The 15,101-nt window shown below is 27.9% G+C and overlaps 2 protein-coding genes across 3 annotated transcripts in view; both read right to left on the bottom strand.

The window, feature by feature from the left end:
* Positions 1–15,101, bottom strand: part of LOC135927464 (uncharacterized) — a 105,197-nt gene that overhangs the window by 51,157 nt on the left and 38,939 nt on the right. The window lies entirely within an intron of this gene.
* Positions 1–15,101, bottom strand: part of LOC135925956 (nuclear distribution protein nudE-like 1-A) — a 30,345-nt gene that overhangs the window by 8,649 nt on the left and 6,595 nt on the right. For both annotated transcript variants that reach the window (XM_065461556.1, XM_065461555.1), the window contains exon 2: positions 10,917–11,150. In XM_065461556.1, coding sequence (XP_065317628.1) covers positions 10,917–10,996 — 80 coding nt within the window. In that variant the 5' untranslated portion in view covers positions 10,997–11,150. The remainder of the gene's footprint in view (positions 1–10,916; positions 11,151–15,101) is intronic.

Raw genomic sequence — 15,101 nt, 5'->3', positions numbered from 1 at the left:
ATGAATGCAATTTTGATTATCAGAAGCCTGATAATTTATATTTGACAGCCTCGACATTTCTAGCTACTATGCGCGATGCATAAATAAATTACTGAAAAACTTTATCATCGAAGCTCCATACAGTTCTTATTCGCTCATAAATATTTCGAAATTTACTGTAGCCAATGGGATAAGACGGCGAAACAAACATCGTCAAGCATAATTAAACTTCCTATCTCACAATATAAAAAGGTTTGTTAATCGAAAATAGAATCAGGCAAATGGGGCCCACAGACTTAGAGTTAGAGGTTCTTTTGATACGTACTGAATTTACTGGGTGCAGTGACTCATGAAAGGTTATTGTCAATAGCGTAACCAGGAATTCCTTTCCTGTATTTGGGTAAGATCTTCAAATCTATCAGATCTTTTCAAAATCACCCAATAAAATTATTAACAAAGATATTATGAAAATTTACAATTTTTTTAAAATGAGCTTTAAGAACTTTACTCTTCTTTTCTCTCCAGCCATTCCAATAAATATTAATAGTGCGTTGCAACGCTGCGTTTCAAAACGCAAGCAATGCATTTTAAATGCATTCGTTCAAATTGAGCACATATCCGTTTTTAATTTAAAATATTTTTTTTAAAACGTAAACCTGCTTGCGTTTTGCAACTATTTTCATATTTTGTTGAAGTGGAGAAATAAATTAGTGTTGTTAAACGGCTCGATTTGAGCCGATTTTTAAAAACGGCTAACTCAACATTATAGCCAGGAAAATATTGTCTAAGCGTCGAGATTTCGCCAATAGATGTTCAATACTATGTGGCATCTATGAGCAAAATCTCTAGGTTTTCATAATATTTTTCTGGCTAAAATATTGAGTTAGCCGTTTTTAAAAATCGGCTCAAATGAGCCGTTTAACAACACTAAAATGAATACACCATCAAAAATGTAAGTATAATTATCTTTAATAGTGCGTACAAATTGTGCGTTGCAACGCAGCGTTTCAAAACGCATATAAAAAAACGTAAACGCAGCCATGTATAAATTGATGCGTTAACTTTTATTTTTTCAATATGAAACATTTAAATTTAAAACAAAAAAAATTACTTGCTTTGTATTTACTACAAAGAAATAAAGGAAGGAAGAAGAGCAAGACATCCAAAATATTTGTTAAAAGAAATCTTTTTTCAGAATATATTAATATTAAAGGCGATTTAACACATTCGCAATTTTATAACTATACAAGAATGAGAAGATCAACATTTTCTTATATACTGGAGCTCATATATGAGGACATTAATCCGAAAGTTACTAATTGTAACAAACAAATCGATGCTGAGGATCGATTGTTTGTTACCTTAAGGTAAAAATAAATTTAATTTATTATTAATTATTTATATAATAGGTATTTAATAACTGGTGTATCATTTGCACAACTAGCTTATAGCTCAAGGATCTCAAAATCCTGTATAAGTTATATTGTGAAATCAGTGTGCACAGCAATTTGGAATGCTGCTGCACATATTCACATGCCTAGTAAATTTATTATAATAAATCAAGATTAATATTTACTTATCTTTAGATTTCCCAGGAATTCCTGCTTCAATCAGAAGAGGTTTGCCGAAATGTTGGAACCTGAAGAGATTATATGGAATCAGGCGCATCCTGATCAAAAGAAGACATTCGTTGTGATGGAACAACTTTCCATCATAGGAATTAAGTTAAATAATATATAATATTATTAATAATTTTATTTTTAGATTATCAGAAGAATATCCAGATTATGACTGGAGTGTTAACTACATAAAGAAACGTTTAAGAAATTTTAAGGATCAACTCAATAAAGAAAAATTAGGCAGACCTTCAGGATCTAGAGGAGGGGTGCATGAATACAAATATAAGAAATATATTAATTTCATGCAAGCCACTGTTGCTGACAGACCTACTCTCAGTAACTTTCAGGAATCCCCTCCTCAAACAAGGAAACCTGCTAAAAATGATTTGTAAATGCTTATGAATGTATTGGAAAAAAAGTCATCTAGTATCCAGTAATTCTTATTTTTATCTATAATTTATTTATCTTTTATATAGAATCTTTTTGGATAGCCTAGTTGATATATTGGAAGGTTACAATTCAGTAGGCATGTGAATATGTGCAGCAGCATTCCAAATTGCTATGCACACTGATTTCACAATATAACTTATACAGGATTTTGAGATCCTTGAGCTATAAGCTAGTTGTGCAAATGATACACCAGTTATTAAATACCTATTATATAAATAATTAATAATTAAATTTATTTTACCTTAAGGTAACAAACAATCGATCCTCAGCATCGATTTGTTTGTTACAATTAGTAACTTTCGGATTAATGTCCTCATATATGAGCTCCAGTATATAAGAAAATGTTGATCTTCTCATTCTTGTATAGTTATAAAATTGCGAATGTATTAAATCGCCTTTAATATTAATATATTCTGAAAAAGATTTCTTTTAACAAATATTTTGGATGTCTTGCTCTTCTTCCTTCCTTTATTTCTTTGTAGTAAATACAAAGCAAGTAATTTTTTTGTTTTAAATTTAAATGTTTTATATTGAAAAAATAAAAGTTAACGCATCCATTTATACATGGCTGCGTTTACGTTTTTTTATATGCGTTTTGAAACGCTGCGTTGCAACGCACAATTTGTACGCACTAAAAGAGGAGATAAAAAGGAAAGTTTTTTAGACATATCGATCAGTTTTTTTTAAAAAAATAATAATTTCAGGAATTTTCACGCGTATCCTTATCTTTTTAAATGAGTATATTTTTTATAGGATTGCTTTTTTATCCCCAATTTTTTTTAAATTAGAAAAAAAAATATATATAAATATTTATCTGATAATTCAATTCAAATCGTAAAAAAAACCATAAACAAATTTATAAGTGGAACATGAGAGATAGAAGCAAGCTTAGTGTAAAATGCCATATAATTTTTTTCCTTAAATATTATAACAAGATTTTTAATAAAAATGATAAGTTTTTGAAGGTCTAATTAAATGAATATAATAGTTGATTTGCGTAAATATCAATAATAAATAATTGTGTAAAATATAGGATAGAAATAACACTAGAATTTTAGTATTAATATAATCTCAAACTTTTTTAACCAATTAATATTTGTAGGGTTTATAAATTATTTATATCAAAAACTAATCAGGTGGAAAAATATTGATAAAACAAAAGTGAAATAAAATCGAACAGTAAAATGAAGAGTGAAATTTTTGAAAACTAAAAATAATTTTTATAAATCACATATATAAAAAAAATTTATTTAATAAATTAATCGATAAAATTTCAATAAAAATTTATATTTAAAAAAAAATTCTCAGCTAATAATAAAAAAAACTACAAGATAAACAAATAAGAATGTTAAATTACGCGACAAAAATTACGATAGGAAATATTGATTATTTTGAACATTCCTTAAATTTTATTTTAACGGTCAATAGTTACTTTATTTAAATAGTAGCTGATCAAAAGGTACTAGAATATAATTAATTTTTTCTAAGATAAAATTAATAAAGGTGGAAATAATATGAAAATAGAATTTACGAAAAAGGATAAGGGATAAAAAAAATGAAAACTAGGAAAGAGAAGAGTAGAAAGAAGGCAAGACATGGAAGATTATTCGATGGAAGAGATAAAACTTAGATAGAGCGAATAATTGCGGTAGCAAGTCTTTATCGTAAGAAAATGGATTCCTTAGGCTGGTCGGTTTTTTCACGAATCCGTTTGCCTAGTTCTTTAAAAAAAATTTGAGCTTTGCTACCGAATGTGGTGAGAATGGAGCAGACGATGAGTATGAATAAGAAAGAAGGGTCTATGGAACTGTTATGATGATTTTCTGGATTCTGCGAGGGCAACGACGTTGTGATTAGATGGTGCGTTTGGGTCAATGTAGATGGAGTCCCAAACCACCCCATGACCAAGGAATCAAGGACATTCCATCAGGACGTTTTCCATCGGTTCTAAAAATGCCGGTTAGTTCAAGATGGAATGCCTACGAATTTGAGGGCATGTAATATATCATTACATTTGGTGTGCCATGAAAAATGGCCTCGACAAAAGCGGCAATGTCTACCCTTGCGATCAACGCTGGTGTCGCAATGTTTACATCGGTACGGTAGAACATTTCCCCAATTGAGCCGTAGTCCAAATCTTAGCTCGTCAGCGGAAGGCAACAAATCAAGGCTTTTAGAGGGTATGGTTTACAGAAACTCCAGATCCTTGGTTCAATTAGTGAAAAGCTGTGAGATCGTCATATGGTCTAGGCTCAGCTAATAAGAGGTAAGTCAGAAAAGGCTGGTTAATGTGTTAGTCAGATGAAAGATGGGAAGCGATAAATCCACTAATAGAAAGAGTTAGAAGTAAGCGTGAGTCAATATTCCCGAGCTTGCGTGGAAGTGATGCTTGTAAATTATGGTTAAAGCGGAGATTAAGGATCTCTTCAGCAAGAGATTTGACGGAAGTTTCGAATGATTATAGTGAGTAGGAAAATTTAAAGATCGGGGTGGATCGAAGAGCAATGTAGTAAAAGTTGTTGAGGAGAAAAAAAGCTTGATGAGGAGGGTAGACTTAGAGAAGTTTTTGAAATGAAGTAAGTTAGATGATGCATTACATTAGTAAAGAAGCGATTGATGGATTCTAGACCACCAACTGAGGCAAGATGAGTGAGGGATGAGAGCTCAGTTGTGTGGAAGTTATGGGTGAATGGGATGGAACAATGAAATGGCAGATATCGGTTTTTTTTCATTAAGTGAGAGTCCAATTGCATGGAAATATGTTTTAATGATGGCGTGTGCTTTTGCGACCTCATTAGGTGGCCGCAGAATATTCCGTCGTCAATGTTGTAAGTGTGCAGTGGAAGATTACGCAGAAATGTTTTTGACCATTTCGTTGATTCCTATGCTTAAAATTATCGAGCCCAGAGGATCGCCTTGTTGGATCCCTTCTAATGATGAAAAAATAGTAGTTGAATTGGAGATGCAGAAGTGGAAAAATTGAGAAAGGCATTATAAAAGCGTATTTTAAAGAGGATTTCATCACTTGGGTTGGTTTGCGAGAAGCGTTTGTGGCTACTTCGCATTGATGCCAATACCAAGTTGGTGGGGTGCTAAAATTAAGGCTGCGTTGTCCTTAATTTTAGGAGTTATAAAGGTTTAGCAAGTTGGCGGAATGCGGCCCCGATTCCTATTGGTCGGATGTCCTTGTTGGGCTTTTCGAGTGCGATTAATTTAGCACAGAATAAGAGTGATCTAATGGATTCGGGACAGATCCATGTGCTATTTTATTACAGAATCGACTCTTCATCCGGTTAAGGTGAACTTCGTCCCATCTTCCTCCAGGAACTAACATCTCCCCTCATAATCAGCCAGGTTTCAATCCTACAAAATTTAACAACATTCTGTAATAAAATAGCACATGGACCTGTTCCCGAATCCATAAGACCACTCTTATTCCGTGGTAAATTAATCGCACTCAAAAAACCTAACAAGGATATCCGACCAATAGCAATTAGGACTGTATTCCGCCGTTTCGCTAAATTTATAACTTCCAAAATTAAATTAGACCATTTATGTATAGTAATTTTTCTACTAAGTCATCATTCTTCAGTATAGTTGGGTAATGGCTAAATGTTGTCTAATTTCGGCACAATCTCCAGCGCCTGCCGGAGAAAATCCGTTAATATTAAGGTGTTTTAAATTATATTAATTTCTTTCAAATTTGAGCTAACTTTTTTTTAAAAACCCAGAGGCCAAAGTGATAGTTTTCCGGCTAAAAACGGCTTAAATTTAGTAATTACCCAACTATATTCTTCAGTTGCGCAATTCAGTGTAAATATTTACCAGGCAAGAAAGAACAGCATCGTTCACTGATAACTAAAGATGCCGTAATATCGCGGTTTACATGCCTAAATATACGTGTAATTACACTGTTTTTAGTTGGCCAAAAACAGGATTAGTTTTAGCAGGAAACTATCACATGAGCCTCTTTTTCTTTCTAAATAAAGCTCAACTTTAGAGAAGGCAGAAAATAATAGTTAATGTTAAAATTCAAAATTTGATAGTTTAAAAACGAAAATATTTTTTGCATTTTTTATTCTTTTAGATCGCCGTTACAACATTAGCTGTTCAAATAAAATAATTGTTTTGGAGTAGCGGGCCTGATAGGTAATTGCGGATATCACCGCATAGATCTGGGTTCGAATCTAGGAAGAATCGGGTTTTTTCTGAATCTAACTTAGGTGGTTTTTGTGAATAGGGATTCGTAATCCTATAAATAAATTAATTCCTCGAACCAAACCGCCTTAACTCGTGTTAATGGACATACATTTTTTCAGATTAGGCGAGATTTGGACTTAGATTAAATTTTATTTCGGATCAGAACTCAAAAAGTTTATTTTGTTTTTTTTTCTAAATGTTTTTAATGAAAATTATTTTGAAAAATAACAACAAAATTGTTACAATTTTTCCAATTTCGTTAAAAAAAGTATTGTTTCTTTTTCAACAATCCAACAAAAAAACGATCTAAATTAAAATTTTGGATCGAATTCTGATTCTTGAAAGAAAAAATAATTGTCGGTATGGATAGGTTAAACAAAATAAAATTTCTAGGATAAGGCCTGAAAAAATAGATTCATATTTTATTGATTGGTAGAAAAATTTTGGTAAAAATATTTGTATATACACAGCAAAGACCCGTATTTTTAATTTTTTAAATATACCTGGGCCGGCCCGGGCCTGAAATTGTTTTTTTAATACCCGGGCCGGGCCTAAGATTATTAAACCCGGGCCGGGCCTTAAAATTTTTTTAAAAATTAATACATTATGAATTATTATATACGTCAATTAGATATGGTTATAATTAATATATAATTTACTTCCATTTTTATAAATATTAGTTATATTTTTATAAATGCAATATATAATATAGTATTTCGAGTATTTCTAATTTTATTTACTTCCATCTTTATAAATATTAGTTTTATTTTTATAAATGTAATATATAATATAGGTAGGATATTCTCAAAATTTTATTTATTTCCATTTTTTTTATTAAATATTTTATTTTTTTTATAAATACAAAATAATATAGTATATTCTCAAAATATTATTTACTTTATAAATGCAATATATTACATTGGATATTCTCAAAATTTTATTTACTTCCATTTTTTTTATAAATATCAGTATTATTTTTTTTATAAATACAGTTAATATAGTATATTCTAGGGTTGTTAAACGGCTCGATTTGAGCCGATTTTTAAAACGGCTAACTCAATATTTTATCCAGAAAAATATTACTCAAGCCTGAAGATTTTGCTCACTGATGGCACAAAGGTCTAGACATCTATTAGCGGAATCTGTAGGCAATATTTCTTTGGCTAAAATATTGAGTTAGCCGTTTTAAAAATTGGCTCAAAATGAACCGTTAAACAACACTAGTATATTCTCAAAATATAATTTACATAAATTTTAATATACTAAATATCTGTAGTATAATTAAAAATCGGAGCCGGGCTTAAAAAATTTTTTTTAAAAAATCCGGGCCGGGCTGTAAAAAATATTTTTAAAAAAATCCGGGCCTGGCCGTGCAAATGGTATGTCTGCAGGTCTCTGATGCACAGTATAAAATGTAAGGCTGTGCTGTTTCCAAAATATCAAAAATTAAATCCACAAACTTTCCTAACTTTAATCAAGAAAATATGTAAATAAATTAAGGTATTTTAAAATATAAAAATATGCCAAAAACAAATTCTTTTGAAATTTTGCAAAAGTTTTAAAAATTTGGACATAACCTAGCCTTAAATACACAATTTAACCTTTTTTGCATAATACATCAAAGAAGAACTTATAATTTTTTTAATATTTCCTAACCCCTGTAAAAAAAAGATGTTTTGACTTTTGATAAATTGATTCATTTTTTTTTATTGTCAAAAAAAAAGCGGTGAAATTTAATAAAGAATTACAAATCCTCACTTGATTATGTGAACGATCTAAACTCTTACATTATTAATTTTGTTTTATATGTAAATGTGAAAATCGGCTTTTGAAAACTCAAAAAAATTTATTATTAAATTTATAAAATATAAAGGAAGATGTTTAGTTGCTATTATAAATATATAAATAACTTATGCATATTTTTTTTCTATGAGAGCTGCCCTGCAAGTAGTGCTGCTAAATAGCTCCATTTGAGCTGATTTTCAAAAACGGCGAACTCAATATTTTAACCAGAAAAAATATCGCCTAAGCCTCGAGATTTCGTTAGTAGTTGTCAAAACCTTTGTGTCATCTATTAATGAAACCTGCAAGTTTGCATAAAATTGTCTGAAATCGAGCTATTTAACCAAACTATTAGCAATCTTTCTTTATAAATTTTTTTACATTTTATTATTTATTAAATTCGTGATGTATAAAACATGATAAAATAAAATAAAAAATATTATATAAAAACCGTGGTGGGACTACAAGTTCCCAAAAAACAAAAATAATTATATTTTAAAATTATGATTTGTAGGTTTTGTTTTAAGAAATAAAATTCTTTAGTTTCTGATGTAAGGGCTCTTATCTTATCCCCTATATTTTTTAAAAACTTTAAAGTTCCACTTGGCATATGTCCAAGGGAAGAGATAACAATCGGTGTAAAAATATAATTTGTGAATTTGGAATATTTCATTGTTTTTTTTTCTCGGCTATATCAACCGGATTAGAATTTAAATTTTTTGGGAAAGAAGATACGCATGTGAAGTCCCAAATTAAGGATTTCCCTATTCTGACAAGGATTGTTTTATAATTATTATATATATCTATGTCGCATTATTAACTATATTAATAATGCACCGATATAACTTTTTAGACGATATCGACATCATCGATACAAAAAAAAAGTTTTTTTTTATTTAAAAATATAAAGCTAAAAATCTATTTTTCCGTAGCTCAACGTAGACTAGAGGGCTATTTATCCCTTTCTTTGTATCGGTTAAAATTTAAAGTATCGCTCTGTATAGGTAAATCTCTAGTATTAATAATTTTTTGGTATTGTACATTATAATCGAAAAAAAAAATTTATGAACATTTGATATTAAAACATAGACAATTCCTAGAAACAATTTTTTTTTTAAATTTAGTTAAGTAAAAAAAAATAAAAATATCAAGAAATATAATTAAAATATAAATTTAATTAAAATTTACAACAAAATGATGGTTATGAATTGTGTACATTTAATTTACATTACTAAATTACTAATATAGATAATGAAATGATACAATAATAATTGTATCATAAAATAATTTTTGTTTCCATTATAATCAATCGGGGGGGGGGGGGGGGGGGGGGTTGTTATAATCGATATACTCTTGAATATGGCAATTAGAAAACATTCCATTTTGAAAGAATTTTTATCACGATGTAACATTTTCCTTAAATATTATATTTTATTGTGTTCGATAAAATCAATAGCACAATAAACACAGAAATGTAATGATTGTAATTAGATAATTCAAAAAACAATATTATTTGATAAAATAATAAGGTTAGTATAATTTTTATTTTCCAACTTTCAATAGGATAGATAAATAAAGTTTTATTACTATGTATCTAATTTGGGCAGTTGGGTTTAGGAGTTTTGACCATTAGATATCAAGGTGTTGACTTTATTTTTTAGAAAAAAAATGTAAAATTGTGTCCTGCGTCTTTCATTTTAAAATTCTAAAGAGTTATTCTGAAAATAGTACACCTTTAAGTATTTCAATTATCATCTTATTTCAAATAACTAAAAAATGGTGTCCAGGGTGCTAATCTTAATAGAATTCAGAATTAAGGACAAAAATTAAGTCGAGCTCAGACGTGGCCTAAATCTTTTACTCGGTTTCTACATTATACATCCTATAATTTTTTATTAAATAATTATGTTATGCATTAATATTAAGTTTATCTATTTTACAATTAATTTTTCGTAGGAGCCCTAGTTGTTTATAAACAATTAATTATTAAAAAGTTAAAACTACGATTAAAAAATAATATTAACCAAAAATTGATTGCATTAAATAGCTTAACCACTATATTAAATAAAAACACAAAACATAACATTTTGCATAACAGACAAGGTTAAAGATTATTATATTAAATACCTTATAAATTGAAGAATTATTATAAGTCATTATGGAAAATGGAAATGATATTTGTTATTAATGAATGTATCGAAAAAAAAGCAAATTGATTTGTAAGAAAGAATGGTGATAAATTTTAGATACAAAAATATCTATTGTTAACAGTGATCTGCATCGGGCCTAATTTTTCAAGCCCGGCCCGGCCCGAAATTTTTTTTAGAAAAGTTTTGCTAGCCCGGCCCAAACCCAATATTTTTTAAAAAAGTTTAGCCGGCCCTGGCCAGAATTCGAAATTTTTTTTTAAAAAAATTACCGACCCATCCTGGTCCGTATTTAAATATAGAAATTAATCTTTATAATTACTCAAAATAAAAGACATATGTTATATGTCGTTTAGTTTCAATAAATAAAATCAAATATTTTAATTTTACATAAAAAATTCAATATAAAATTGATAAATTTAGATATATTTAAAAAAAATTCCAAGGTCCGACCCGACCCGGCCCGAACTCGATTATTTTAAATAGAATTAGGCCCAAGCCCGGCCCGAAGTACGGGCCGGGAGCACTTATCATAATAGGACAAAAAAAATAAATATTTATCTTGACATTTTTTTTTCTCGCAGTTTGTACTTACATAAACTCCATTTTAAAAGGTCAATGAAATGCTTTATATTCGTATTTTTTTTCACAATATGTTTACTTAAATATTCCATAATGATCACATCATTATGCATAATGATAAGATAAAATATTTTTTTTAAAAAAACAAAATAAAAACTTCTTTTTATTCGTTTCAGCTTCGCGTCTCCAAAAGTTGACGTCTTCTTGTTCGGTGGTTGTGGAATACGATGAAATCATTAAGAACTTTTTGAAATAATTATCCGCGCGTGAATAAATATCATTATAAGAATATGGTTGTGTTTGTGAGCGATTTTAATATCCTAAATGGGAGTCGGGAACGATTAATTTTTTTAATAATGTGTTGATATGAAAATTGGGATAAGTCAGTGGCCTGTAAAATAAAATGGATAAATGTGAATGTAGATGGTAAGGAATGATGTTATGTTAAAAACTAAGAAAATAGATATATATTTTATCATTATAAAATTAAAGCCAAAATACCGCGATGTCACTCAAGCGATGAGCAAAATTGATCACTAAAATCATAGCATTTATATAATAATAATTTAACATTTACTATAAACGTAGTCTAAATGTATCAATCTATAATAAATGTTAAATAAACCATGCAAATATATTATTTTAATCATCTTTCCAAATTAAATATTTTTTCTAAAAATATTAAATTAATGTAACATAATCAATTATTTATTAGATTAAAGCCAATGATGTATATCTATATTACTAGATTGGCAATTCATTTGTTAAATGCATTTTAAAATTCCATACATAAGAATAGCTGTTGCGCCATTTTGTGGTTTGTATGTCGATTAAATGATATTAATATGCATTCACATAATGATACATAAAAACAATTGCAAACCACAAATTGGCGCTATAGCTGACTCTTGTGTAATAGGGGGAATATTTTTTTTTCGGAATAAGACATTAGTAGAGATATTGGATTTTGAAAAACAATATATAACAGATGAATCGTATGGTTTTGACTGAGAACAAAATTTATTTACTTTTTGAAATTCGTAGAATCTAAAAATAAAAACATACAAAATCAAATCCAATGAAAATATAATGCTATCTAGACAGATGATTCATTTATTCAAATGTGTATCAATACAAATCATCAGCTGGTGACATGCCATTTTGGTTTTCCATTATAAAACTTTAAAAAAATTATAAAAAAAATTGTTAAGGGAAACTAAAAAAAAGGTTTATCACGCTGATTTGTTATTCAATAAGACTTTAAAATGCAACTTAATGAATGAAATTACGAGTCAGTCTGTCTAGGTAGGCATCATATGTCACTGGGCCAACTAAAGAACTTTTGAATTTTCTCGGACCTGATCCATCTCTTTAAGAAATTAAAGGGAATCAGAAGAAGCTTCTATTTTATAAAATGACTAGGAATTGAATCGTTTTGAACAAAATTACAACTAGTTTTGATCCGATATATTCTAGAAAAATTATCAAAATAAACTAGAACCCATTTTATGTCCTCCAAACTTTGTAAATTTTTTAAAAATTTTTCTTATAAGGGGAAAACGTTTTAATAAAAAAAAAGTTTCAAATTTTAATAGCTATATGTTCAACATGGTAAACAGTTTTAGTGAAATAATTTCCCCAAATGTTTCCATTAAGAAACCTAAAAAATATGTTATCTAGGTTATAACTTTAAAATTTAATAAATGTATAAAAACAAAAAAAAAGGATTATTTTGTGCCAAATGTAATTAAATAATTATGTAATATAAAAAAAAATTTTTTAAAAAGGGAAATATTTTGTATATAAAATTAAATCGAAATAATTTAATATTTTAATTATAATTTATTAAATAATTCTATTTTTTGTATAAAATATTTTTTTAAAAAAATTGACAAATCAACGATTCGTAAATTTATAGATAAAAGTTAAAATTTGAATTGAAGATTATTTATGAACTATTATAAATTTAAATGTTTAAAATGTATTTATATTATAGGGTGGAGTTTGTGTTTTAATTTAAAATAAATTCAATTATCAATTTTTTTTTAAAATCTCTCAACCAAATTTAATCAAACATTCCACCCGCTCATACTATCTTTCTATTTAACAATATAGACTACAAACAAGTGCAATAACAAAATAATAAATATCATAAAACCTCTTTTTTGTTAAACATTTTTCTTGAACAAAAACTTCGATATATCATCAATATAAATTATATTATTTTATTTTTTACAGTACTCAGAGCATTACGAACAAACAAAACAGTGAAATATAATATTATTTATATTCATTTTTTATATATTTTTCGGTCAAGACCGCAATTTATAAAATTTCGTTATTTTGGCTCATGTTTCAAAGAGAAATTATAAATATTGAGTAGTAAATAAATAAATTTAAATAGCAAATGATCCATTGTATAATTTTCCAATTGATTATGATTAATTGATATAACTTTTTTTAAAAAAAATTAAATCGGTCCTATCCGGATTTTTAAAATCATACCAATTTTTTTGGCCAGTTATGAGCGGGATTCCGGCCCTCTGATAACTACTGAGAGAGTATATCATATATAATGAAACTATCTTAAATTTATATTAATATACTTATTTTCTTTTTCGTATGTGTACTTAGGGAGTTACTTTTATATTTTGGCGCGTTTATCAAACATTTAGTTTCACAGATATTTTTAATATCCTTTTTCTAATAAAAATAAATATAATATGTCGTAACAACGGAATAAGGAATTTCTTAGGATTCAATCGAAGATCCCAATAAATCTGAATGTGAAACAGATACTTTTTATAAAACTTTAAGCAATTTTAACGAATCAAGTTTGAAAGATGGGTCCTATCTCCTATGTAAATGTGAATAACTATTTAACTTATTCTCCGACCAGTTAACTAAAATTTAAACATTTGGCCCATTATCATCGATAAAACGGATTCATTCAATCGATCAATAACAAATTTATAAACGAATCTTTTATCGATATTCTATCATTCATTACAAATTTATACGCCGAGTAAAAAAGAATATTAAATATGGCCCAAGCTCCTAACGAAATTTGGCGGTATTTAACTCTCCCTGTGTTATTTGTATAGAAACAATGGCTAATCGCAAAGATTATTAGAATTTGTGTTTTCAGTTTACATAAGATGTCAACAATATAAATGAATACCATTTGATGTGGTATCTATTTGAAATTTTATATTTTTTATATTGCACCATATATAAATTGAATAAAATGTTATTAAATATGTTGCGTCATATTAATTTCACGCGGGGACTTATATACTAAAAAATCTTTTAGAAGCCATATATATACAGTCGTTTTTTTTCAAATAAAATTAGCCTTATCCCCTTTTGTAAAGATTATAGAATTTTTATTTATTATACTAAATTATTACTTAGCCAACATAAGACCTTGGCTCATATGTAACTTTATTAAATTTAAATAAGTTTTTCGGCATGAAGTTCTTTATGCATCATGTAGAACTAAGCGATATGGAATAAATCATATTTCATGATACAAAAAAGTCACGAAAAGACTGTTTAATTTTGACTCTAATAGATAAGTTTGCCCGTTGCATCGAACCGATATTAGTAGCCGATAACTAAAAATGATAATTAACCATATTTTTAAATTTTTTAAGTCTACATTTCTAAATTATATTTAAAAAAAACTAATACAAATTTCTAGCCCATATAGAAAGGGCTTTTGTTAATCCATTTTTAACCTTTCAATACTCTGGTGGGGTATATGAAACCCCAGGCATGCTAGAAATGATATTACATAAAAACGGTTAAATATTATTATCACGATTCTTCAGTAGCTTCATCAAATATATCTTAGAATCTATATTCCAAATTTCATATATTTCGGTTGAGTAGTTTTTTAAGATATAAGCATTTTGTGACTGATTGGGGTTTGTGAGACCCCACCAGAGTAAATTTGTATTAATACTTTTTATATTGAAGAATAAAGATTCATATTATGAATTATCATGACTATATGATGTATAAGTTATTTTTTTAATTTTATATTTGAAATTTAAAAAAAGTAAGCTTTTTTTAAAAAATTTTGGCACAAATTAAAATTATCCTCATCATCTTTAATCTAGAATTAAGAAATAAATATATTTAAATATTTTATCAAGCTTAAGGTTAGATCTATCTTATATCCAAATATCAAATGAAAATAATGAATATTACTAGAGATATATACATTTGAAATTGGGGTCTATTAAACCCCACCCGAGTACTAACGTCATTTTTTTCACCGGAGTATTGAAGGGTTAAAAAAATTTTTAAATGATAATATTGATGAATTATCCAATAC

Source organism: Gordionus sp. m RMFG-2023, chromosome 3 (genome assembly GCF_954871325.1).
Source record: "Gordionus sp. m RMFG-2023 chromosome 3, tfGorSpeb1-WG-v2, whole genome shotgun sequence".
In the NCBI taxonomy this organism is placed as follows: domain Eukaryota; kingdom Metazoa; phylum Nematomorpha; class Gordioida; order Chordodea; family Parachordodidae; genus Gordionus; species Gordionus sp. m RMFG-2023.
The sequence above is the reverse complement of the archived record's forward strand: the minus strand, read 5'-3'. Positions and strand labels throughout refer to the sequence as shown.